The sequence below is a fragment of the Lingula anatina genome, chromosome 9 (assembly GCF_051362555.1).
Source record: "Lingula anatina isolate TDL-2025a chromosome 9, LinAna3.0, whole genome shotgun sequence".
Lineage (NCBI taxonomy): Eukaryota > Metazoa > Brachiopoda > Lingulata > Lingulida > Lingulidae > Lingula > Lingula anatina.
This window is the reverse complement of record NC_141775.1, coordinates 1,761,678-1,787,236: the sequence shown is the minus strand read 5'-3', so window position 1 is coordinate 1,787,236 and position 25,559 is coordinate 1,761,678. Positions and strand designations below refer to the sequence as shown.

Here is a 25,559-nt window from a genome sequence, read left to right as displayed (position 1 = left end):
GGATTAGACTGGACTTCTTTGGTGAGCTATACGCTACTGGAGAAAGGTCACTATTTCACATATCAAATACAATGGTTGGGCAGGACAACAAAAGGATTAAACTGGATTCCTATGGTGAGCTAACTGTAAGCAGATATTCATTGACATAAGCTGTACCATGTAACTTCCATCCATCTTGGTTGAAAACAATTTCACACTCACATCGTATCACTTGCATTAAGTCTACTTAGTCTTGTATCAACTTGGTGCCTGTCAGTAATGATGCTACTGCTTGGAGAACCACTTGGTTTCTCAGCAGCTGGTATTTCATTTTCTTCTTCACTGTCATCATCTTCATCATTATCATCATCATCACCTTCATCACTTCCTGCCACATGCGGCTGTTCATGGTTGGTTTCATCTTCATCTTGTTCGATTTCACTTTTGCTTTCACTACCTTCAATTGGTCTCTTTCCCTTTTCATCCTCATCATCACTTTCAGGATTCGCATCATCCTGGCTGCCAGCGTCAAGATGGTCTTCTGGTGTTTTAGGATCTGTAACAAGCTGACGTGGCTTGGTTGCAGTATTCTCTGTCTCGGTCTCAGTATCAGTATCATCTTCACTCGTCTCTACAGTCTCCACATTTTCCCGTTTTTTCACTGCCTGGCGATGTTTGGGTACAGACAGATTGTGGGGAAATTGCTTATTTTTAGAACTGCTACTCTCACCATCTGTCTCACTTTCACTTTCACTTTCAGATTCAAGCTTACCATAGTCCTCTTCTATACCTGCAGGCTGCTTTCTAACAATTGGAAACACCATATTTTCTTATCTCACTGTATTACACATACTTATGAAATAAAGTATCTATATGATATGAAACTGCACAATCCAATCATCACATTTACCAATAAACAGAATCATACCCTCTTATATTAAAAATCAAAATTACTCTTTCTCAACAGGGATATTTTCTCGGATATTCAAAACTGTAAAATGTTGGCAAAAGTTATGTGCCAAATAACATTCAGTTTTCATTGAAACAAGCTAAAAACTAAACTGCCAAGCATATATGTTTTTAAAATTCACGAGATTGTCAAACAGAACCAAGTTTTGTACTTCCTGACCCATGTATGGTTTTCACGGGCAACAACACTAGTCTTGTTCCCACTCATGTGTGAATGCAACAATGTTGCTGTAAAACATCACATTTCTACCCCCCCCCCCCCCCCCAACACATGCACACACATTGTAAAACTGTGCATCTAGCTACAAGATTGTATCTTTGCACTGCTGATCGATCTGAAATAAAAGCACTTGCAAATTCTTTTTTTGGGGTGAACTTGGGAAATCTTTTAACCTATCTGAAGACCAAAGGTTGCAATTAACATGAGCCAAAAACTAAATCTACAAATTAGAACATTTAAATTCACCAAATACTGAAATTAGCATTTCAATTTTCTACTTAATAATCATTCACTGACTTACTTTTTTAAAGCTGGAAGAGGTCTTTCATCGTAGGGGAGCTTTCCCGAGCGACTTTCTGGAGGTGGGAGAGGGGGAGGGGTTGGTGTTTTCTCCAGTCGCTCCAATTTTGGGGGTGGAGTTTGCTGCCTCACAGGTTCTAAAAACATATGAATGTCTAAAAATTAAATCCCCAATAATGCATTTATGAGTGTTTTTTATTAAGCCCAGAGTACTTAAGTATTGTGGAGGTTGTGGACAATAACCTTGCACTGGTCCCCAAACTGGTGTTAATCTTTTAGTTAAAAACATACACACATGGTCCATTTAAACAAGGCACTGATGTGAAAACCTAGCTGTTCATTTCTTGTATTTAAATTGATGCAGTCTATCTTCATTTTATTGGACAGCTGCAGATCTTGGGTCAATAGACTAAAATTTTGGTCTCAAACTTAAAACCAATCAAACTTACCAATGGTCACTGGCTGAGGATGCTTTGACTAAAATGAAAACCAAAATCCATTTTAAAACCAAGTACTACTCTGTGACAACATCCAGAGCCAATTTTCTTTCTTGAACAAAAATCAAAGTGGACAATACACTAAATAATCAGTATTATTATATTTCTTTAATGCTCTACTGGACAAAATTCATTGTGAACCGTTCCCTAGTTTTGGAAATGGTTTTTATTAGTTAAAGATGCCTAATAGAGCACTCCTCACCCCTGACACTTCCAGCAGATCGTGGAGTTGAAGCTGTTTGTACACCTGAAGCCTGTATTCATCCATCTGGACCTTCTTTAACTTGGCTTTGTCGTAATCCTCGCTCTCCACCGCCTGGCGTTTTTCTACTTCCATCTTTCCTAACTTTTCTCCCACCTTAAAAAATGATTCAATAAACATATAATTGATAAGATAAATAAATATTTAAATAATTTTGACTAAAAAAAAGAAAAAAAATAATAAATTAACAGATAAATCACATTTCCTTCTTTTTTTTAAGGTAGGTGTGTTTGTGTGTGCGTGTGAGCGTGAATTCAAGCACTATTTGAGTTTGATACTTTGAAACACATCATTTTTCACTGTGATGCTGACAGTGGCTCTACAACAGGATGCAAGCTGACTGATTAAAACTAAATCAATATTCAGCAAGAACAAAAAGAAGTACACATTTAGCATAAATGTTAGGCAGTTAGACAGAACATTTTATTTATTTCAAAAGGATTCATTTCAGTTTTGTACCTTTTGTAGGTCTGTTATTGCCTGCTTCACCTTCTTGGCAAAGTCATATCTTTCCTCTGAAAAGATAATAATAATAATAATAATAATATTAATAATAAAAAACCAAAAGTCAATATTTCAGCTCTTATCAAAATATATTCACAACTAACCTAGAACAAATCAAAATTTCAGCTCTAATCAAATATACATATTCATGAGTTTACTTACCTAGAACAGCCTCTTGCTTCTTGCGTTCCAGCTTCCTGATAATCTGTGCCACTTCAGGATCCTGGTACATGTCAAATGCCAGATCGTCCAGTGGAGAAATATAATCTGGCCTGGAAAAAGATTTCAAATCTGTCAGTAACCCAGTACCAGGGATTAAGTGCTACTATAAGTCTATAATGATCAGAATATTAAAGGTACAGCATTAAGTGTTAAAAGGACACAAAAGAGGATTTTCGCGCCAAAATTGATTTATCCCGATTTATCCCGAGGTTAACAGTACTTTTCTGCGATTTACCAACCTTTAATGTATCATTCCCGGCACTCTCCATCGCTCTGTAACATTTTTGGAAAATACAATAAAAAGAAAACCTCCGCTTAAGCGGAGGTTTACCAACAACCACCTCCATTTTCATTATTGAGCTCTCTAGACTTCCGGATATCGCGAGATTCTCGTATTGCGACCTAGTTAAAACTAGTTCAAGCTGCCGGGAAAGCACATGGAACAGGAGGCTGAATTAGTTGAGACTCCATCGAAGAAGGGAAGAAAGATAACAAAAAGAAAAAGGAAACACCCTTTACAAAAGTCAACACCAGAAAAATAAAATGCGCGTAAAACAGTGTATCAGCAAATGTACGACAGGCAAACAATAAACACCGGCGAGGAAGAAGGCAGATGAAAACCTGCTTGCATGGATGGCCATGGATACGAAGGATCGTCTGGCCGCGAAGTATTTACTGGATTTGTGAGTACCATTTACAATTATGTTTGAGATAAGACACCAGTAAAAATATTTATTAAGCACAGAGATTAATGTTTATTTACGTGTGTTCGTTGTATTTCTTTACGATTGTCAGGCTCGTCTGTCAAAATATGCCATGAAATTGTAACTAATATGAGTGGTATCGATGACAGAAATTGCAAGTGTGCTCATATGTCGACTCTGACAGGGTTTGAGTTAGTTTATAGAGCAAAGAAAGTTTAAATAAAAACGGACTTGGTGGGAGATACTAGTCTCGTTACATGTACATTACAATGACCAGGGCGAATTTTTTACTTACCGAGGGCACATTTCTTGTGCCTCTAACATCTAGGCATACCACAGTAATTAAGACATATGACCAAGATGCTATTTCTTTAGGCATCTAAATCCCAAAATGAATGTGCAGAAGCTGTTATTGTATCTAAGTTTAACTCAATGTTAAATGGAATGTCAACTATAATTGAAAATATCTTTGAGTAGTATTTTGATTTTATATTTTAAAGACAATTTGTCTCCTTTTTACATTAAAAATAAATAAATCAGAAAGGGGATATTGCATGTTTATGTTTGGTACATCTCTCTAATGTATTAAATAGTCCAGAGTAATAATTTAGATCATACAGTTTTAACTTTAGAGTCCAACCAGTATTTCGGAGATTAAACCAATATGAAGTGATCAAGAAACTTCAAAATTAAGTTGTAGTTAATACTAGTGCAGTTGAAGATGACAGTCTAGATAATTTAAGGTGATCATATTGAGAAAAATGGCATTTATACTTATTTCAGTTGAGTTTTATACTTATTTCAGTTATGTTTTTACATGATTTTTCTCAAACTTGATTATCTTATTTTATGTACTGTTGCTTTTTTTGGTTGCAGTATCAAGGTAACTTTTTCCTATGGGATGCCTGAGCTGGAAGAAGTGCAGATGGAAGAGGAGGAAGATGCTGAAGAAGAGGGAATTAAAGGATCCTGATGATCCAACATGGGACTAAAACATGTCTTTAGAGTAAGCAGAATTTTAATAAGCTGATATTCACTCCTCATATATTAGGCATTATAGGTGCATGATTTCTCTTTTATCAATTTTTTTTCCAAATTGGCGACACATAATGTAAACATAATACATGACTCTATTTCCTCCGTCAACTGAAACGAGCTAAGCTTTACCAAAGTATTGTGCGCTCAATTCTAGAATATGCCTGCCCTGTGTGGCATCCAGGACTAACTATAGAGCAATGCAAACTCTAAGAGACTGACCAAACACGTGCTTTGAAGATTATTTTCCCTGACCTACACTATGATGAAACCCTGAACCTGGCAAATATGTGTACTTTAGATAAACGAAGAGATCTGTGCAAAACTTTCTTTTACAAAAAAAACTGAATCCTCTGACAAACTGAATCACATCTTTATTGATCAATCCAATCGTCTTTTAAGATCAAACAATAGTAACAAAGTGCCACAATTTAAGAGCGACATATTCTGATGCTCTTTTATTCTGTATGCACTTTTAAATTTCCAATAGTATTATGTTGTCTTTTATCCTAAGTACAATAATTTTAAAGTTCAATTAGCAGTCTTTTAACTCAGTTTTATTCAAGCAAATATTCACTTTATTTTCATTATAATTTTCTTAACACTATGTACAACTTCAACCCACTGGGTTGCAATCTTAATAAATTATTATTATTATTATTATTTTGATTTGCTTTTTTAGACCTTAAGGTTATGAGCAACTGCCAGTATGATGTCCTGAAGAAGAGTTTTTTACATGGAAGAGGAACTCCATGGCTCTCCACCAAAAAAAGAGGAACTTTTCTTGAGGGTCCAAAGCGGGGACGAGTTGGATAGTGAGAGACTTTTCCTGACTTTCGAGTGCTGCTTACAGGATATATTCAGTGAACTCATCTTGCCAATGTGACAAAGCATAATCTGCTGACTTCAAACCATCTAGCACTGACATGTATGCTATAATGCAGACAGATTGGAAATCAAGGCGGTCTTTCCTCCCAAACCTAAGTCATATGTCTGATATTGAGAATAAACCATTTTGGTCCAGCATTTACTTCTTAAATCTAAATGACATCAAATGTATTATGGAATATGGTACTGGTGGCATATTGTGATTTCAACTTGATTTTAAACCAGTGTGTTGTTAGATTTTGTAAGATCACCAGTTGCAGTTTTGTGACTTTGTTACAGCATAAAATTCTGTATTTGGCAAATGACTGCATGTCATTTCTTTTAAGACCTACAAAAATGGTTTGAGTGAACACTTGTGCCTGTATTCAATTCTCCACTCAGCCATTATTTAGAATTCATGCAGGGAAGCCATGCCTGTATTTTTTAAAGAAATATTTATACCTTTCTATTTATTCCCTGCACATCTTGGAAAAGTATGTGTGAATATCTTACCGATGAAACAATTTATGTTTGTGTAAGTTGGGTTGGTCCTTTCTTATGACACATCACTTTGCATGGAGACTTTTGTGTCAGCTCACATGAGTCAATACACTGACAGAGAGGGGGATAATTTGTTGATCTGCAATCCTCATGGGTCTGCATGTACATCAGACTCTTAACATGATAGCCTGGCTATTAATAAGGCTCTCAAAAATGTTATCATACTATAATGTGTACTGCACAATGTGAAAGTTTGTGTATGCTTGAATAGAAGGCTTATTTATGAAGATGGCATTAATAAGTATGAAAATAATTATGCATTCTAGCTTACAAAATCTGTGTATGTCTTATTCATTACATGTGACAGGTAATAATAAAGATGATTTGGCCAAATTCCAAACTTATGTAGCAAACTTTGTTTATTCTTGTATTTTTGCCAAATATAAATAAAAGATGTTTCAATATTTAAACTTTTATTTCATTCATAATCTCTACCCAGTTAATGCTACATTGATACTGCAGCTTATGCTTTGTACATAAAAATATGTTAATTAATAATAACAGTTGGATAGTACATGTTGTTAATTTACTAAAGGGCTAGTTCTTAGAAAAACATGTTCGACATTAAAATATATTCTAAAAAAGTTTTCAAGAATTGCATTAGAATTGAATCTTTGGATGTATTTGACAAGATTATAAAATTATTGAAGAGTTGACAATGCCCAGAAAATAAAGGCCTTGAGGCTCTCGCTGATCTCAGTCTTGTCACTTTAAATACATGTACATGGGCATTATAATATAAAACTGTTCACTTGGTTTTGGTAAAAGGTGGTGAATCATGTGGTCATTGCTGCAAGTTTTTTGTAGCAGTCTTTTACACAACTTGTCACACCGACATTGAAGTGATGCAGTATTGTAAGATTGGAGTGCTTCCTGGTATTAGTTTTCCAGATATAACTTGAGACACTGTAATAGAAAAATTACATAAAATGGTTATAAAGAAAAATATGTACTGATATTATCATAACAGCACTATTCTTTAACAAAAATCAACAAATTAGAGGGCATGATCACTACATGATAACCAGCTTATAATAAAGAAGCAAGTCTGATTATGGCAAAAAAAAAAGATAAAAATTAAATTTAAATATCTGTAGCTGCATTAAATCATAAAGGCCACAAGAAGAAATAACATAATCACACATGGTTTCAAAGAACTGATGTAAAAAAATTACACTAATATTCCCCACTTGGAATTAGAATTTTGACTAGCTAATTTCCTATAGTATAGTGCTTAACCGTACCAAATGGCACTGTTCACCCTCTAAAATACCAAAGTTTTAAGCAGGCCCAGGACCCCACGCCAACTAGGGGGGGTCGGCTTTGCATCTGCGGACCGCCCCCCCCCCCCCCCCCCTTTCAAATAATCCTGGATCCGCCCATGTTATACTGCTAAAATTATTAACATACCTGATCTCTTCACTCGTGCTTGAAGGGGTGTATCACCCAATTCCTCCTCTGAAAGGCTAAAAAAATCATTCCTTATAATCATATTCATTGACAATATTATTAAATTTACAAATAAGCTAACGTAGTTACGTGTTGTACAAAGAACACCCTCTATCCCCACTATAGTACTCGAGTTACATCGCACATGTATATATCATGGGATTCCCCTGCGAGAATATGGTGTGAGGTTAGTCTGTAAGTACTGGTAGATGACCACATTGAGCAGAAAAGGGTATTCCTCCTGCTTTACAGACCTATATACCTCAGGGGTAAAGTGCACTATCTCGCTTCATATAACTATAGTAGTACGTACCCAGTGCGAGTGATTTGGCTGCGAGTGCGTTACCCGAGGAAACGTTAATTATTAGCAGTTATCTACGCTTTTTAACTTCCTCTGCCAGACATTTTGATTCCCACTTCCATCTTCCCATTTTAAAGTACTTTTGGTAAATATAACTCGCTTACCTGCAAAGATTCGGTGAGCAATTCCTCTTCTCCTTCACGTCCACGCTCACCTTCGAAACGACATGCTGTCTGCATTGTTTACATCTCGTATCTGAGTCGAGAAGCCGCGTTATTTCAAACTGTGTCAAGATGGCTGACGCCCGGGGTTCGAAAGTGGACGGTGAATATGATTCTTTTTTTCGATATTGATTAAGGCCATTTACCTGCCATTTTATGCTTTACCCATAGCAATTGTTCTCAGAAAAGTTAAAAAAGAAGCAATCCATGCACTAAAAAGGCGTTTTTAATCCTATTTTTTGTCCCTTTAAACCTATTGAAATACAGTAACAGGAAAAATATTTTAAATTTAATATTAATCTTGAATTAAAAGGTTTTTTACACAATTCTAAAATTGTAGACAAAATTATGAAATAAATTTTCTTGCACTATAATCATAGCAGTCATACAACGTTACGTTCTTAAAGAAACAAATTTTTTTCGGGAACGGCCTCCACCATATTGTTGGTATCCACAATGATATCAATCAAAATGTTGACATTTTTTAGAACTTTCTCAACTGGCAATGAACACCAGTAAGCCCAGTCTTACTTATTCAGTAAACCAGCCAAGGCAGGGTCCTGCTTCAATCTGGGATCATCTATGTACGGATCTCCTTCCTGTAGGATCAGAGAAGCATTTTTAATCTAAGTTACAACAATAGTATTATTAAATAACTCTTACTGTAGAATCTACCTGTTTTTTTACTCAGATATATAACCAGCCCAGTATTTCTGAGTCTTACAAGACACCTTCACCGTGGTATTGGGACACATACTTATCATGCATATATTTATAATGGTAGCTTTTACTTAGGAAGTGCAGTGTGAGATTTGAAAATGTATATAATTGAGAAATATACTGAGAAATAAAAGATTATTATAACCAAAAACTGAACTGAATTCAAAGATAAAAAGTATCAAAGGGAAAACTTAGATTGGGCTTTTCTTGACACGTTAATACAGATGCTAGCCTCACCTCTTTTTTTTTTTTTTTTTTTTTTGGGGGGGGGGGGGTTCCGACTTAAGATAATTATTGTTTTCCCAAGTGATGCAATTTTCTTAAAAAACAACTTACCAAGTTACTTGGGTCATAAATATTTTTGATCTCATCTCCTATCACATTCACCGCTATGATGCCAACCTGAGGATGAAAAAAATGAATAACTTTCAATTAGTATATAACACTCATTAGGCAGAAAAGCGGACCTCTTATGAAAAAATTCTCTACTTTAACGTAGCACTATAAATAATCAACACTTGAGTTGTGCATTTGTTTACAATTTGACTTCTTTTCTTAAATTTTACAGCGTCTACATTACCTGATTATATAAATTGTGCTTGTTGACATGATTTTTATGAATGACTAGTTTAAGAAAGGAGCCGACAGCATCCACGTGCACGCTCTTCAACTCCCTGGCTTTGAAGCCCGTTTTCTCGTTATCTGACATGCAGACATACCTAACACGAATCAAAGTTATAACACAATCCATCAGGACATCATGTAGAAACAATGTATAATGTAAATGTAAACAGATATTACACAAATGGTTGGGTCTATATTCCAATTAAAAATTGATCAAACCATAGGAATGTGCCATGAATTATACCAATCATTATGTTATCTTTAGAAATAAATTTACTTTAAATTGAATTATGAGAAAACATAAATTATGAAAAATTTATCAGAGGTATGTTCAGTTTTCAAAGTAAGGTCATATATTTCTAAAAAATATGAGTTTTCAGTGAAACTTTGAATAGTAAATGTGTCCGTTGTCTTACCCCAGGCGTGTATATCTAGCATTCTGAAGTGTAACAGGAGTGTCTTCTGGAACATCTCCAACATAAAACTCTATCTTTGTGGCTGTAAAATATAAAAGTATGGATGAACAACAAGATAATAAAATACAGTCACACAGAAACAAATGAAATACACACAAAGCAATTCATTTCTTCATGAGTAAGAAAAAATTGGCATCGTCACGGAGATCCTGGATAGGATATTTTCAACATTAAGCACTAGTAACTGAAACCTGTTGCAAAGCAACCTGGTCACCTTGGCAACAACTCACGATCAGCAGCATAACAATCGAAAAAACAGATAAGCCATCTTCTTCATTTTTATTATCACCATCTTGAGACAACTTACCAATGTTGTACTGATGAACAAGAATCTGAAGTTTCCTCATTCGAGATTTCTTGTCTAACTGTAAAACCATGTCTTGTGGATAAAGGCAAAATCTGTGGAGATAAACATCATATTATTATAATATATATAAATATACAGTTACTCATTAATCATAAATTATTTGATTCAAATTAAATGTGATTTTCAAATTTATTTGGCAATTGTATAGATCTATACACACAAGAATATTTTTTTACAAAATTAGCGTGGTCTTTCTTTCTTTTTAACTTGCTCAAATAGACAAACTTAAGTATTTCCTCTTATATTATATATATAATAAGAGCTGGCAAAAAAACACTACCTTGAAGACTGCCATCCCTTGGTAGTAGGTGAATGAGTATTCAGTTCAGTGGCCTTGAAACCATCATCTTGGCCAGACACATGGACAACACGAAACTCTAGCTTTCCTGGCATGGCTCGGCTTACCTATGCCACTAGCAAAGAAAAGAGATTTCAAATAAATCACTGACAAATTAGTTTAAAATGCTGGTGCAGAGCAGCTGAGAGAACCTAGGCCTGATCCCCCACCTAGGCCTGATTCCTCTCCCTCCATAGCCATTTTTTTAATTGACAGAATATTTGCTAAAAATGTTGGTATCAAAAGCACACACATTCCTAGCTTTCTGATTTTGAAACTCAGAACTAAGTCAAAAAGTATCCGGTCAAAAAAAAAAAAAAAAAAAAAAAATTCACTAATAGTAAATGCATTCTTTAGTTATTCCTGCCCAATAGCCTGCAGACGTTCCCTTCAAAGCAATTTTTAATTTTAATAATTATATTTTTGCCTGAAAAACCTCTTACCTTATGACATAAACATAAGCTTTTCCAGACCTAATGAAGATATTTGTTAAGTGAGGGGTATAATGACCTACCCTTAAAAGCCTGCAGATATACCGGTATAGAATCCTCCTTCTACATACTTAACCGGTGCAGCAAAATATAGAAACACACTCCAGTTTCCATGGTATAAAATACACAAACCATTAACTCAATGGTGAACTTCTAAAGTGCATAAACACAACCCTATCTGCTAATGTAGCAAAAACAATAACACAAACAAATGATAATTCTTAAAAGATTATATCCATGCTTGCATGCTCATGAAAGTTTATACATGCAAGTAATTGTTAGTATAATTAAACATACTATTTACCTGCTTTTTAGCTTAACAACTGACCCATCATGAATACAGACCCTAAAATAATTATTACATACACATACCAGTATATTACTGCCAACCTGATGATAATCTCACAACTTGACATTTATTTGCAAGGCACATGGTGTCCTTATTACATCTAGAGTTTGAAGTCATTAAACATCTGTCGAACAATATTGCTAATGCAAACTACTATTAAAGGTCAATTAACATCACAATTATACGGTAATAGTGATGACGCATAATTAAGTATAGATCTACGGTGTCACTGAACTACAGTGTCAGATAATATGTCACGAATCCAACAAAATAATATCAAAGTCATGGTCGGAACGACAGGACCAAGAAAGTTGCGTGCGCCCAAACAATGCAAGCAAAAGGCAAAATATGCGGCTAATTTGACTTGAGGTAATACCCTTTTTCGATGATTATACATATTAACAACATTTGACCCCTGCTTACCAGCTGTGCTTAAATAAATCCTACATCTGCTTGGTTAGAAACCAAAATTTGTACACACATTTCTGCGCTTGCGCCAAATTTCGTCCGAGATTCTAGTCACGTGACCTATAAAACAAAGTCCCATTTATGTGCAATTGCGAAGAGTATTTGGATTAGCATTTATTTCTAATTTGAGTAGTTAAAATAAAATTAATGTAGTTATACACGTATTCTGTTTAATTGTCTTTTATAGGTAAAACTCAATGGGAATAAAAAATAGGCCATGGACGAGAGGTCACGAGACTTGCAATGTTTACAAATGGAGGTCGCATGGGGGGAAATTTCACTTTCGACTTGTTTTGAGAATGATAAATGACGAAAGATTTTACTATGAAGGCTTTCAAAGTTACTGGTGTTAACAAAAGGAAGAGAGTAGGAATAGCCGTTAAGGATTTGAACGAATTGAAATTAAAAGGTTGCGAAAAACTACAGGTAAGCCCACTGAAATGTAGCCAACAGGCGTTACTTTCCATTTCCACGGCTTCAAATTCCACGCTGGCACTTTGTTGTCTATACTCTAACGTTGCCTCACTGCCGGTATTAAAGATATATAATCCGCGTTTAATCCTTAAGTCATATTTCCTGTGTCTGTATTTTCTGTGACGTTACTTAACTTTTCCAATCGAGACCTTAAATTGAGACCCTCCTTTTGTTTAAGAAAAATCCCAGGAATCTAAGTGTTAATGGCACACACAGTTAATTTTTATAAGTTTTTTCTTTTTTGTGTGTAATTTTCTCTTCAATGCATTATTTTTGTAGATTCCAACACAAGAAGTGACAGTTTGTCTAGAAGAAGATGGCACAGAAGTTGAAGACAACAAGTACCTGTGGAGTCTTCCCTCACAGACCGTTCTAATGATTTTATGTAAAGGAGAAAAATGGGAGGGAGGTGAGATTTGGTCATTTTAGAAGATATCAAATAATTGCAAAAGAGACCATAGATGCTATTGTACACCATTAAAAACACCAGAAATGGTCGTGAAAGATCATGTGACACGATTAAACCAAAATGTTCACTATAAGTAAGTTTGGCCATAATCTTTTGTTTCTTTTGGTGTCAAACCATCATTCCCTCAGATAATCTCTTCTTTTTGACAGCTTTAAAGACAAAGGCTTGCCTGGTTTGGGAGGGGAGGGGTTGGGCAGGATGGGAGGATGATATATCCTCTCCTGTGGATATTTCTTAGGAATAGATCTATAATTATAAGTGATACGATTGATTTAAGATCTCTCCACAAAAGAAGTGAATCTCTGAGTCACATCAGTTCCTTTAAAAGCAGTTTTGTTCTGTGAAGGTCTCATGCACAATGTATGCATGCTTATCATTATTTTACTGTGAATGTAACAAATTCTAACATGATTTTCTTTCACATTACTTACCTTTACTCTTCAGGTGCCTCCATGCTACTTAGAAGTATAAGTAGAATTGAGGAAAACATCTGTTCAAGAAAAGAAGACATCTACACATGTATCCACAAGGAACTTTTGGATGGAGACATCAACAAACAGACTGCAGTTGGATTGGCAGAGTTTGTGAAGAATATAAAAATGAATATAAAATCTAGTACAAGGGAAGAGGATCCAGATTGGTTTGAAGGTATTTTTTCATATTAATATTAAAGAGATACTTGTAGTATATGGTATGATCATTTTCTTAAGTCTTCCTTTTTTATATCCAACATCAATGAGACTTATCAATATTAATTTCTAAGCAACAATGATAACTGATTCAGCCTGAGCCATATGTATAAGTTTTTGGTTTTTAAGTGTTCATAAATTATTTATGAGATGTTTATTTTTTACAGATTTGTATGTAGTGATATTAATATGATACTCAATGGATTTTCATTTTGTATGTTGTAGGGTTATCATCTAAATGCAGGGCAAAAGAAGAACATTTGAGATACAGTGCAAAAGCCAGAATCAGGGGGTACTTGGACAAGGTGGTCACAGAAATTTGTATCTTAATATTAAGTATTAATATTAAGTAATAATCAGTGTCATTCAATACATTAATAAATAAATAAAGATAAAGAATTGTGCATTTCCAAAGAAAACCATGCCATTTCTGGTTTGGAAAGCATTTGGCAATGCATTATTTTTAGTAGATGTTTACGTCAGTTTAAAATCGTAAGGTCAATATTTTATAATTTTGAAAAAAGAAGAAAGGTACATAGTTGTTGGTCTTTTAAAGCATTTATCACCAATAATATTATGATGTTTTACTTTTTTCCCCATTTTTTAGGCCAAAGAACATTTCAATGCTCAAAAGATACCTGAAAATACAAAACTCAAATTAGAACAAGTCATGGACAGTTTCAAAGAACAGCTTAAACTTAACAGTTACCATGGACATTATTTTGTGAGATCTCATTCAGTTGACAAGGAAAGAATGTGTGACAGGGATGGGTGGTTCAGCTGTGAGGGACTTTACAATGAGAAGAAATGCCAACATTATCATTCTATTAACCCGTACGGGTCCAAGGAAAGCAGGATTTTGTTCAGCACATGGAATCTAGATCATGTGTAAGTTGCAGAGAAACAGTGTGAGATATATACTACCATTAAGTAAACAAATTTGAAAAATTAATGGTGTGGAGTCGAGGGCATTGATCTCAAAAGTGATATATGATAGAAAATTTGAAATACTTTATGAAATAGTTTTGCACTTGGGGACATTGAATTTGCTTTTTTCTCTCAAACTCAGCCTATAAATGTGAAATGTTTTTGTAAATATTGGAAAAATAATGAATTTGCTATTAGGCATTATGGTTTCAAAATATTTCACAGAGCATGGGGTTGTTTAGTAGTGCATGTCAGCCACAAAATATTTGTTATGAATTACATGTCAAGTTTTCTTTCTTTTTATTATTATTATTATTATTATTATTTTTCTTTTAGTATTGAAAAGTCCAGAGAAGTGTTACCATGTCTTGTGGAAGCCGCCAAGAACATTCCTAGGGGCAGGAAAATAAATGTTCAATACTTTTACGACCTCCTCTTTACAAGGATGAATCTTAAACTTGTCCATATTGCCTGCCATGATAAAAGGGAACATGCGACAAGATGCGACCGTAGAAAAATTTACTCCTGACCTAGATATTTTACTTTAATTAAAAAATAAAAATCATCTTTTTACCATTTACAAAGGTAGAAATAAGTTATTCTAACATCTTTTTTTTTCAATTTGTTTGAATTGAATTGAATTGGCATGAAGGATGGAGACAAAGAAAGTATAACACTAAAATAAATGTTTTTCACAGACAGAAAAAGCATTTCAGATGTAATGTTTTAAATGTTAACAATGTATTTTCCTCTCTCAAATATTCTTTTTACTGGTCAGAGTAGTATTCTGATAGTTCACTTACAAGAATATGATTTTAAATGAAAGATAAAAAGCCACAAATTTGTACTTTTTATTGTAGTTAACTGGCATACATTATGTTCAAAGTGCCACTTATTGTCTTTTTATCAAGTCATTTATATTTTTCATGTGCTTTTTTAGCCCTGGTTGAAGTAGGAAGACAACTTGAAATTGTGTTCATGTACTTTTGTACATTTATTAAAATTTTATAATACAAGGTGTATAATATCCAGTTTTATTTTTTTAATCTGTGCTACATTTCAAGGACATAATTGAAGTCTTTTTCATATCATGGGAACAATATTATTTAAATGACCAAATGACTCTGGCATAACAGGTTTAGGACCAGGATTATATTGACTTAGTTACCATGATGCACTCTGGACTTGCTGGTAAAGAAAAGAAAGACTAGTATAATCAGATTACAGTGACAAATTACATATTTCAGTAACATTGAAATGTGTATACTGCATGATGAACAGATTTTAAGGATTATGCAAATATTGAAAGTACATGTAGTGCATATGAAAAATAAAGTGCAACATTGCTTTTTATGAATATTTTTTATGTTTTTATTTTAAACTAATGAAATTATGTTATTGTGGTCGATCTCCCATTATTTTTCCATAAAAATATTTGTCAAATATGGCCACCAAATTCAATATGGCTGTGACACTGTCATTGTATCCAGGGATCCCAGTTTCATATGTGCATCAACTTTTGTTACTCAATTTAATTTTCAGAGAAAACTGATAAACTTTAAAGAATATATTTCTTATAACTTGTCCATCAAGTGTCATTTTAAGAGGTCAAAAAAGTGCTTTTCTCTTGCGGTTTCAGTATGCATGCTTATTTGGTAAAATAATCTGAAAGTACTATCAAAGTCAAAATATTTCACTGGGATTTTTCTTGTATTTAGTACTTCCAATGGATTTTACAGTCAGATATACCCTTGAAATATTCATTTTGTAGATGTGCCATTTCCCAATGATATTGCCTTCTAAATACAGCCATAATAATCCTTAGAGTTATGTCTTATCCAATGTATGTTGGAACTGTTAGAGCATTGGCACAGATTGATGAAAAAAATTGATAAAAGATGCCGAATATCCCAAGAATCCTCAGTATAGCCTTGTATATCCATCAAGGGCATCTGAGTTTGCTCTTCAACCAAAACCAAACACAACACTGCTTTCACTATCCAGAAAATCAGCCAAAAATATCCGTGTTAATTATTTTCAAGGAGTCCACTATACATTGAAAGTGTTGTAATGTCCAAGGCTGTGCTGACACGGGCACCGCTGCATGGCTGCTACTGAGGGGGCTAAAATAATAAAGAAACATTAATTTAATCTTTTAGTTTTGGGGCTTGGCTTAGACTATCAAAATCAGCTAGTCAACTACTTTGTGGTATTGGTGACTCCAAAATACTCTTATTGGCTATTGCCATCAGCGGTAGTACTAATCAGTGTCAAGACTCTATATTGGTTACATGTCGATACATCCCCGCACCGATCTCCCCCACAATTACAGATATACTGAGGGGGAGTATCGGTGCATGGAAGTATCAGTGCGAGGATCTATCATTGTGGGGTTGTATCGATGTGCATAATACAAAAAAATACTAAGGGGGATTATTGGTGCGGGGGAGTAACGATGCAGGGGAGTATCGATGCGGGGGAGTATTGGTGTGGGGGGTAACGGTGCGGGGAAGTAACGGTGCGGGGAAGTAATGGTGCCGGGAAGTAACGGTGCAGGGGAGTATCGGTGCGGGGAAGTAACAGTGCGGGGAAGTAACGGTGCGGGGAGTAACGGTGCATCGACATGACCCCTCTATATTAAAACTTCTACAGTAACAGTGTGCTGTAAAAACATCTGTCCATAAAAGAGCACACGTACCTGATCTCTAATGGGTTATTAAATGTGACAAGTATATCAGAGTCAAACTGAGGCAGCCTGAACAAAGCCATGTGGATCTCCACTGTGTTTTTAGCATCCTCGTTGAATTTAGCAACTCTCTGGCAGCCCTTAAGGTACCACACGCATTTTGCGCTGAAAATACAGTATATTTAATTTATCATTTAGAAACAGAATCACCCAGTCTGTACTAAAAATACTGTAGTATGCTGGCCCTTTAGGACATCAGGATTTAAACTTCTGAATAAAAGCAGGAACGGTGGCAAAAGCTTAACAAATCGATTCATATCAGTTATTTTGAGCTAAATTTTCAATAATTACTTTCGAGTGTCAGTTCAGTTGAGGTAACTAAATTCAGTTTTTTAATAACTTAGAAATGTCATACTGATCAAATTTTTACTTTATTTCAATGGACAACCAAGGAATTAATTGTCATAAATTGACGAAGGCTAAAATATTTGGTATTAAAATAACCCTTCTTTTTTCAATTTATTCTCAAACTGGCTTTAGTTTGAGTTTGTTCAGCTCAATAATATTATACTCACTGTTCCATTTGAATTCTGTCTGCAGGCACAGCTTCAATTGTAATAATCTCCGAGTCCTCACCCACCTCATTACTGAGACACACATCTTCAAAGTGGGTTCTACATGAAATGCAAAAGGACAGTCAAAGGCCCCATGCAGAATAGGGGACTAACTAGTCAGAGGGTCAAATATGGCCACCCACTACAAAGCTTGCCATCTAATCTGCTAACAGACACTGAATAGATATCCTGTGGGAAAGTATTCAAGTGGGTTGGCCATATTTGACACTCGTACTAGTTAGTCCCCTATTCTGAATGGGGCCTTAGACATTAATGTTCAGTCTTCAAATCACAAGCAAGTATAGTGGTAACTGCATGTACTGGTGCAGACTAGAACATTAAGGTATATTGAAATGGTATTTACAAATTCCAATATGCTTCACTTCTACATGAAATATACAACTGTTACTATTCATTAATCAAATTACAAAACAAATGATACATTTTACTGAATTTTGTGAATGAATGAATGTGTCAACTGCTATGACTGCTTCTGTGTAATTATTATTAAAAAAAATAATAATAATAAATAAATAACTGAAGCATTGTAACCTCATTGCCTGTTGGTGTGAGTCCTCTTTTACGTATTCCAAAATTTCAAATATTACACTCTGGTCCATCTGTGAATGGGTAAACACTTCTTGATTGTCTGGGATCTCCCGGATTTCACTTGAAAATATCAAAATATCATTATTTTTATAACCACTGGAATCATGTCTTTGGCTATTTTTATAAGTCACATGATGATGCTACCACGAACTTACCGAGTATACAGTATATTTCCCTGTGCCTCCCCCCCCCCCCCCCATCCCATGAAAAAATAATTACTAGTAAATAAGTTTTGGATTTTCTGTTTTTTTTATTTTTTATTTTATTTATTTATTTTTTTTTTTATTTTTTTTTTTGTTAAGTCACTTATGCAGTACCTTTTATCAATTTCGTCCCTGCAATTGAAATAAATTAGATAGGAAATTTACTTAATGAACTGAATTCCATGTTCTAGAAGAAACTACATGTACTACTGGTATTACTACTTGATCACTACTACTAGCTACTACTACTACTACGACCAGTAATAAAAAATAATATTGTAACAATAATAATAAAATTAATATTATCTTTGATTGGTCGTTATGTGCGAGAGAGAGAGAGAGAATGTGTGCACGTGCGTTTGTTTTAGAGAGATTGAGGGATGGGACTCCAAAGTACCTGACATCCTTCGCATCATTGGGTAGAAAAACTGATAAAGAATCCCCGAACATCATTTGTTCGTGGAAAGTCTCCATGTTTACCAATTTTAGCTATATTTTCTTAGTTCGTGTTGTCCTCGTTGCCTCACGTGTTGTATACAAACTATTTATGTACCTTCTTATTCACAAGAGTGCCACTTAATCTCAAACCGTAGCTGTACATAATGTTTGTTTTCATTCCCATTAATGTAAATATTGGCCATATCGCATCAATATGAAATTTAAAAATCATTATTTGATGCACAAAGATAATAATGAGTGTGAGATTTTAAACAAACAAACTTAAAAGTAATTTTAGTCATTTTGAGAGTAAGATGTAATGACGTCACCAATGTTTTGACTGGGGAATTTTCTCTGGTTTCGTCATCAGATACAAAACTGCGCAGTTGATGAGCGAAAATATTTCGCCCTTTTAGGGCGCATTGCGTCAGTGTTTAAGTCCACGCAATCATTAAGCTTTTGGGGCTTAAGTTAAAGGCCTCTTTTGGGGCCAGCGGGGGGAAATTCTGCATCGCAGCAGATGGCAACAAGGAGACGATGAGACAGAAGTTGTTAGCATTATTCAAGCGTGGGAAAGAATTATGGTGCAAAGTTGGGAAAGTCCATGGTCGAGGTGAAGGGCTTGGTATGTATATGTGTGTGTGTGTGTTTGGTTACTTTATTAAGAACTCATTTTGATTTCAAGTTAATTTTTAAGCAGGTATTTTTTACCGTTATTGCAAAATTGGCGTCTTGTGGAAATTACAATTATAATGATATTGACCTTACAAATCAAGTTTTTGTCAAAATTCTGTTATGACTGATGTGGTTACTGAATATTATGTGCTAGAAGAATATTTTGACGTAACAGATTACTTACCAGTTGTGAATTGTGTGTTTCAGAAAGTGCATTTGGTTATCCTGGAAGAGAGCTGGTGACAAGGCAAGAGGTATGGAAGACATCAGTCAGGAGGTGAGATTTAAAGAGGGCATCTTGTTTGTCCGAAGGTTCATTGGTCCCAAAAATGGTAACATTTTAATTGGTTTTTAATCGAGGGTTCACTGATCTTAAGGTTCTATAGTGAACATTCGGACCAATGAACCTTTCGACTGTTGCTACGGCCGCAGGTTTAAATCGGAGGAGAATTTCATCAGCTGTGTTAAGTTTAGTATGAATAAAGAAGTGATTTGTTCTTCAATCAGCAGCTTATATTGAAACTGTTTACCTCCAAGTATGTCCCCTTGATAGAAGCATTTCACCTGGATAACCTCATTCCCTGATGGAGGTTAATACTGCCATAGTTAATGAGGTTATCTAGTAAAAATCAAATATATATCTCATACTTTATAATTGTCAAGTTTATTTTGTCAGTGACAGTTACTTTCAGAGTTATTTACATTGATTAAACATTTTATGATAATTTTTGGCTTGTAAAACAAAAAGATCCATAATCAATATGCATGGAAAGATCTCTGACTTGTCCATTTTGGGTTTAAAAATAAAGCTGGAAATTCTATTTTTCTCATTTGTGGGCTTTAAATTTGTTACAATTTAAAGCAGTCATTCATTCTACATTACAGCTATTTCAAGTTACCAGCACAGATTCATCGAGTTGCAGCACAGCGTTTCGCAGCACTTAACCAGGTCAGATCTGGCGGACGCGTCCCTGCTCTAGGATTAGTAGGATTTGGTTTAGTCAGCAATCTAAATGCTTCGGAGGCAAAAACTGAAGATCTGCTCTGCAGTGAGATTCAAGTGAGCGTTTTTGATTTAAAAAATTGGAATTGTCTTTAAAAATAAAGTCTCAATTATTTGAGGGCTAGTGATACTGTAAACAGCATCCTGGGGTAAACATTTTGGAATAGATTATATTTTCATTGTGAAAAGCAAGTTCACTTTTCTTATTAAAAATTTTGCCACGATTTCATCTCCATAATTGAACATTTGTGAGAATTAATAACTAATGTCTGTACATTTGTCAGATTTTTGTCTAGTTTATCTAGACAAAATTAATTAACAGAAAAACAATGGGAAAGGCAATGCGTGGAAATTTTTAAATGAACATTTTTTCCTCTGTCCACTTACAGGAGCTTTTCAAATCATCATATGAAAATGTTGAGGCCAAACCCTGCTCAACAGAAATTGGATTCTGCCTTGAAGATTATACATTTGGAAACATAATCGCAAAGGGCTGCAATGCAGCTGTGTATGAGGCAAAACTAACAGGTAGAAGTGCATTGTTGGAAATCATTCATGGTGATTACTCACAGAGCTTGACATAATTAATAAACAATTTCAGATTTTTTAAAACCAGGTGGAGTTTGCTTGTATGGAATTGCATGTATGTATATCTAAATGATACTCAGAACAGTGTATAATATGATATGATATGTGAGGGCTTGTTAAAGACTGATTTAGGTCTTGTTTGAACTTTCTTGGAGATGGATTTTCAATATTATCTAGATATCTCATTTTCCCACAGATTATTTCTATACAGGCTCAAACACCAGCCTTTCTCTCAATGACTATGACATACCAAAAGAAGAGGAGCTCTCTACTTTGAATGCTGATGTTGCCATGAAAACATTGGAAGATGCTGTACTTGATGACCAGGTCAAGGTTACTGAGATTAGCCAATCAGAACAGTCCTCAGAGGTGATGTCATCAGATGATGAAGCTGACTTCAGTTTTTGTAGTGATGATGACCTGGAGACGGGCACACAGGGCCTGAATCACCAAGGTAGTTAATGCATCAAGTTATTGGAATATATGGGGAGAGGAGGTCAAGGGTCTGCGACCAGAGTTATACAGGCATATGAAATATTCATTGAGTGCTGAGCGAAATTTTCCGTTACTTGAAAAAAATATTTGTTTTAAAAATCAGTTTAATGCAGTGCACCCGTCATGAGCAGTGCACCACTTCTTTGTGTGGTGGTTATTTTACCCAGAGGACCCTTACGAAGTTTGGATCATTTTGTGGATATTTTTAAGAGGTTAACTTTATTGCTGGACAGGTGTAAACTTGGCTTTCTTTTCCTCTAAAGTTGTTGCTGTGGGTTACTGATTTCAGATCACAACACATCAACGGAGTACAAATTGGCTGTGAAAGTCATGTTCAACTACCATGTGGCATCCAACGCAGAGCTGATCCTCAGAGAGATGAGCAAAGAAATGGTGCCTGCCAAGATGGCTGCTTCCAACACTGACATGGATATGTGGGAGAATGGGTAGGTTGAGATGGAGATGTGTGAGAATGGAAAGGTTGAGATGGATATGTGGGAGAATGGGTAGGTTCAGATGGATATGTGGGAGAATCGGCAGGTTGAGATGGATATATGGGAGAATGGGTAGGTTCAGATGGATATGTGGGAGAATCGGCAGGTTGAGATGGATATGTGGGAGAATGGGTAGGTTCAGATGGATATGTGGGAGAATTGGCAGGTTGAGATGGATATGTGGGAGAATGGGTAGGTTCAGATGGATATGTGGGAGAATCAGCAGGTTGAGATGGATATGTGAGAGAATGGGTAGGTTCAGATGGATATGTGGGAGAATGAGTATGGTTTATATGGAAATATTAAAAAGTTGGTAGCTTGAGATGCAGTTTTGTCAAAATATCTTTTATGATAGTCTGGCAACTGATTTTCTGCCTTCAATCATTGCACAAGTATTAATATGTCAAAACCTTTGCATTTTGAGAAATATGAGATAACAGTCTTATGGATAAATAGTAAGTATAACTATGTTATTTTCTTTTTAAAACTTTATATATATTTCATCATCTTGGACTTATAGGAACCATGTGAAAAAGAAAATGAAACTTCCCCCTCACCCCAACATTGTGGACATGAGACAAGTATTTGTTGGAGATGTTTTAGAGCTCAAGGATTGTTTGAAGGAATTCCCGTGCCCTCTACCCCAGAGAATCAACCCAGAAGGCTGCGGCAGGAATATGACCATGTATCTGGTGATGAAAAGGTAGGCGGCAATAGAACCCACTTGGGGAAGAAGGGGGAATGTTTTGCAAGAGGAACAACTTAAAAACCTGTGAACTGTCTGTGCAAAAACTTTTTAGCGTATTGGCCATTCAGACCACCATTTTCCTAAAATCTACTGGTCTGAAATTTCAGTAACACTGGACATGTTCCCTGTTGCATTTGTATTATTAATAACAAAAACGAGAGAGAGAGAGAGAGAGAGAGAGATGGTAGTGTAGTTGGTACCTGAAATCAGAATAAGAATATAATAGTAATAGTGATACAAGTCTACGTTATCTTAAATCCTCATGCTCACCGTTTCCCCAGATACTCCTGTACCCTGGAGGAATACCTCACCACTCACAGCCCCTCCCTGGAGACCAGGATCCTGGTACTGGCACAGCTCCTGGAGGCAGTGGTACACATGGGCAGGCATGGGATTGCCCACCGTGACCTTAAGGCCAATAACATCCTGGTTGACCTTCAGGACAACAGAGGTGAGTTGACCTGAAAAGTTTTTTTTTTTGTTTGTTTGTTTGTTTTTTAAAAAAAATATTTAGTGACAAGAGAGCTGATCTCTCAGTTCTTTATTCATTTATTCATATTCATTTATTCATATTTATTTATTTATTTATTTATTTATTTATTTTGTTTTGCCAGATTCCTCTCCGCAGGTGGTTGTCACAGACTTTGGCAACTGTTTGTGTGACCAAGAGAATGGGCTGGTCATCCCCTACTGGACATCAGAAGTAGGGAAGGGTGGAAACCCGGCTCTTATGGCTCCTGAGGTATGTGTCTGTGTGTGTGTGTGTGTGTGTGTGTGTGTGTGTTTGCCTTCATACATGATCACATCAGCAAGTGCGTGCATGCTTACTAGTATGTTCTTGAACTTGTTGGTGTGAGATTTTAACAGATGTGTGTGCGTGTGTGTGTGTGTGAGAGAGAGAGAGAGAAAGAGAGAGAGAGTTCGGGCATAAATTGGTTTCTTCATCTGAAAAAATAACTTGAAACAGAAATTCCTTAAAAGTAACCAACACAAATTTAACCTTAGAGAGGTCAAAAGTATTATTTTTCCTGAAGACCTCACTCAACCCTACTGTCCCTGGGTTTCAGATAGCCTGTGCCTCCCCTGGTCAGTGCAGTTACCTTGACTACAGGAAGGCAGACCTCTGGGCAGTTGGCACACTGGCCTTCCAAATCTTTGGGCTGACCAACCCGTTTCATGGCCAAGGCCTAGACAGCAGGTTCTATAAGGAGGAGGATTTGCCTTGTTTGCCAGGTAGAAAAGAAATATTCTGTTGACAGTCACTGTAGACTTAGACTTTAAAGATTTTTGTACCATTTGACAGTTAAGTCATTCACTGGAATGTGAATTAAGAGCAGGCAGCAGTAGTGTTTATATCTTCCCTCTGCTAAAGTGAAACCCAGTTTTGCCCGAGAAAAGTAGTTTAAAGTATCCTTCAAGTAGATGTTTAAAAAGATGTTTTATTGCTTTTCTTTATATAGTTTTAGTTAACTGGGACTCTTTCCGATTTGTGGGGAAAATAAGGCTATTTAAGGTGAAGTTAAATTTTATGACTGATATCATTTTGACTTCTAATTCACAGATAACATCCCAGTCCTCATAAAGATGGCTGTATATAGTATGCTGATGAGGGATCCAAATGAGGTAAAGATTCTTCTTGAAAATTATTTTTTTAATTAGCAAATAGACTTTTAGCAAATGGGGGGAAAAAAGTGTGCAATTTGTGTGTTCAATTTTTTTTTTAATGATTGCTTTGTGGAACAGAGTGTAAAAAAAGAATTTTTTATGGCACAAATGTGAGCAAAATCAGTAACACGCTTAATGTTTGACTTGTAATGCAAAACATGAAATATGTTTAATTCTAGTGAAAACTATTGGATTCTAGTGAATTCTATTTCCCACAATTGTTTGTAGTAAAAATTTTCTGATTTTGTCTCATTTTATTAATAGCATCATGATATTATTATTCGTAGAGGCCTGAAGCAGACACCATAGCCAACCTTCTCCATTTATATCTCTGGCAAGAGCACCTGCTCCCACTGGGCTGGTCTGTCCTGACCTCTGGGGGCAACCAAAACCAGAACAATCTGCAAAGGGGGATCCTCATGACCTGGCTTCTGACCTTGACTGCCGAGGTCGTTTTCAGCCCGGGGAGGTCATTCTGTTCCCACATGAACTGTCGGCAGCAGTTGAAGAGGTCCCTGCTGAGGAGGGCAGATATGTCTGGACTGTTGAAAGCCGTGGAGTTTTTGGAAGCTTGTTGTTAACTGCGCTGTGTGAAGGTCCGCAGTGTTGTTAACAATGCAAACATCAAGGACTTTTGTACTTAGGAACTTTGTAGCTGTTTAACTTTGGTTATTTGTGATTTATTTATTGTGCTAGAAACTTTAGCAGTTGGCTATAAGAAATCATCTCTCTTTTGTGTGGAGGGTAATAAGATTACCATAATAAAACAGAATTCTCTAGCTTGTACCAAAATAAAACAGAATTCTCTAGCTTGAAGAAATGGTACTTGTTTCTTGTGCCACTGGCAATTTTTTTTCTA

The 25,559-nt window shown here is 35.6% G+C and overlaps 4 protein-coding genes and 2 long non-coding RNA genes across 12 annotated transcripts in view; 3 read left to right on the top strand and 3 right to left on the bottom strand.

The window, feature by feature from the left end:
• The window catches only part of LOC106175431 (centrosomal protein of 104 kDa), a 65,214-nt gene extending 53,235 nt beyond the window's left edge, over positions 1–11,979 (bottom strand). For all 6 annotated transcript variants that reach the window (XR_015331252.1, XM_086996401.1, XM_086996402.1 and 3 more), the window contains exons 1-12: positions 11,879–11,979; positions 10,559–10,691; positions 10,219–10,310; positions 9,852–9,933; positions 9,392–9,530; positions 9,148–9,213; positions 8,623–8,690; positions 2,894–3,003; positions 2,687–2,742; positions 2,168–2,323; positions 1,918–1,945; positions 1,470–1,605 (exon numbers count right to left, since the gene is read on the bottom strand). Coding sequence is in view for 5 of the 6 variants with exons in the window: in XM_086996401.1 (XP_086852527.1) it covers positions 1,470–1,605; positions 1,918–1,945; positions 2,168–2,323; positions 2,687–2,742; positions 2,894–3,003; positions 8,623–8,690; positions 9,148–9,213; positions 9,392–9,530; positions 9,852–9,933; positions 10,219–10,310; positions 10,559–10,671 (1,046 nt within the window). In the remaining variant the exon portion in view is untranslated. The remainder of the gene's footprint in view (positions 1–1,469; positions 1,606–1,917; positions 1,946–2,167; positions 2,324–2,686; positions 2,743–2,893; positions 3,004–8,622; positions 8,691–9,147; positions 9,214–9,391; positions 9,531–9,851; positions 9,934–10,218; positions 10,311–10,558; positions 10,692–11,878) is intronic.
• LOC147759759 (uncharacterized) lies at positions 3,220–6,524 on the top strand. The gene is made up of 3 exons (XR_015331120.1): positions 3,220–3,636; positions 4,534–4,663; positions 5,375–6,524. It is a non-coding gene; the product is annotated as an uncharacterized LOC147759759 (long non-coding RNA).
• On the bottom strand, positions 6,517–8,324 carry LOC147759758 (uncharacterized). Its single transcript, XR_015331119.1, has 3 exons — positions 8,035–8,324; positions 7,531–7,586; positions 6,517–7,026 (listed from the first exon to the last, which is right to left on the bottom strand). It is a non-coding gene; the product is annotated as an uncharacterized LOC147759758 (long non-coding RNA).
• Positions 11,980–12,152: 173 nt separating the features above from the next.
• On the top strand, positions 12,153–15,839 carry LOC106175447 (DNA fragmentation factor subunit beta). Its single transcript, XM_013557455.2, has 6 exons — positions 12,153–12,349; positions 12,677–12,806; positions 13,311–13,514; positions 13,781–13,860; positions 14,163–14,443; positions 14,819–15,839. The coding sequence occupies exons 1-6, from the start codon at positions 12,230–12,232 to the stop codon at positions 15,009–15,011; spliced, it is 1,008 nt and encodes a 335-aa protein (XP_013412909.2). The 5' UTR covers positions 12,153–12,229; the 3' UTR covers positions 15,012–15,839.
• On the bottom strand, positions 15,453–19,162 carry LOC106175448 (ran guanine nucleotide release factor). The gene is made up of 5 exons (XM_086996405.1): positions 18,992–19,162; positions 18,335–18,451; positions 17,744–17,842; positions 17,181–17,333; positions 15,453–16,605 (listed from the first exon to the last, which is right to left on the bottom strand). The coding sequence occupies exons 1-5, from the start codon at positions 19,066–19,068 to the stop codon at positions 16,491–16,493; spliced, it is 561 nt and encodes a 186-aa protein (XP_086852531.1). The 5' UTR covers positions 19,069–19,162; the 3' UTR covers positions 15,453–16,490.
• Positions 19,163–19,367: 205 nt separating this feature from the next.
• On the top strand, positions 19,368–25,484 carry LOC106175425 (serine/threonine-protein kinase Pink1, mitochondrial). Of its 2 annotated transcripts, none has more exons than XM_086995935.1 (12): positions 19,368–19,657; positions 19,915–19,984; positions 20,593–20,767; positions 21,100–21,238; positions 21,510–21,752; positions 22,083–22,239; positions 22,808–22,990; positions 23,317–23,486; positions 23,650–23,777; positions 24,103–24,268; positions 24,597–24,658; positions 24,988–25,484. In XM_086995935.1, exons 1-12 carry the CDS (start codon positions 19,570–19,572, stop codon positions 25,279–25,281), a joined length of 1,875 nt encoding a protein of 624 aa, XP_086852061.1. In that variant the 5' UTR covers positions 19,368–19,569; the 3' UTR covers positions 25,282–25,484. The 2 variants fall into 2 exon arrangements, with proteins under 2 accessions (XP_086852061.1, XP_086852060.1); XM_086995934.1 differs by having other exon boundaries at positions 19,369–19,657; positions 21,495–21,752.
• Positions 25,485–25,559: the final 75 nt, after the last annotated feature.

What these genes read in the sequence shown, in the direction of transcription:
- LOC106175447 (XM_013557455.2), top strand. Translation starts at nt 12,230, where the DNA reads ATGACGAAAGATTTTACTATGAAGGCTTTCAAAGTTACTGGTGTTAAC. An exon ending in AAGGTTGCGAAAAACTACAG is followed by an intron (nt 12,350 to 12,676) that starts GTAAGCCCACTG and finishes TTATTTTTGTAG; the next exon opens with ATTCCAACACAAGAAGTGAC. An exon ending in GGATCCAGATTGGTTTGAAG is followed by an intron (nt 13,515 to 13,780) that starts GTATTTTTTCAT and finishes TGTATGTTGTAG; the next exon opens with GGTTATCATCTAAATGCAGG.
- LOC106175425 (XM_086995934.1), top strand. Translation starts at nt 19,570, where the DNA reads ATGAGACAGAAGTTGTTAGCATTATTCAAGCGTGGGAAAGAATTATGG. An exon ending in ACAGGGCCTGAATCACCAAG is followed by an intron (nt 21,753 to 22,082) that starts GTAGTTAATGCA and finishes TACTGATTTCAG; the next exon opens with ATCACAACACATCAACGGAG. An exon ending in CGGCTCTTATGGCTCCTGAG is followed by an intron (nt 23,778 to 24,102) that starts GTATGTGTCTGT and finishes CCTGGGTTTCAG; the next exon opens with ATAGCCTGTGCCTCCCCTGG.
- LOC106175448 (XM_086996405.1), bottom strand. Translation starts at nt 19,068, where the DNA reads ATGGAGACTTTCCACGAACAAATGATGTTCGGGGATTCTTTATCAGTT. An exon ending in GACAGAATTCAAATGGAACA is followed by an intron (nt 17,334 to 17,743) that starts GTGAGTATAATA and finishes CTGTATTTTCAG; the next exon opens with CGCAAAATGCGTGTGGTACC. An exon ending in AATAACCCATTAGAGATCAG is followed by an intron (nt 16,606 to 17,180) that starts GTACGTGTGCTC and finishes TTATTATTTTAG; the next exon opens with CCCCCTCAGTAGCAGCCATG.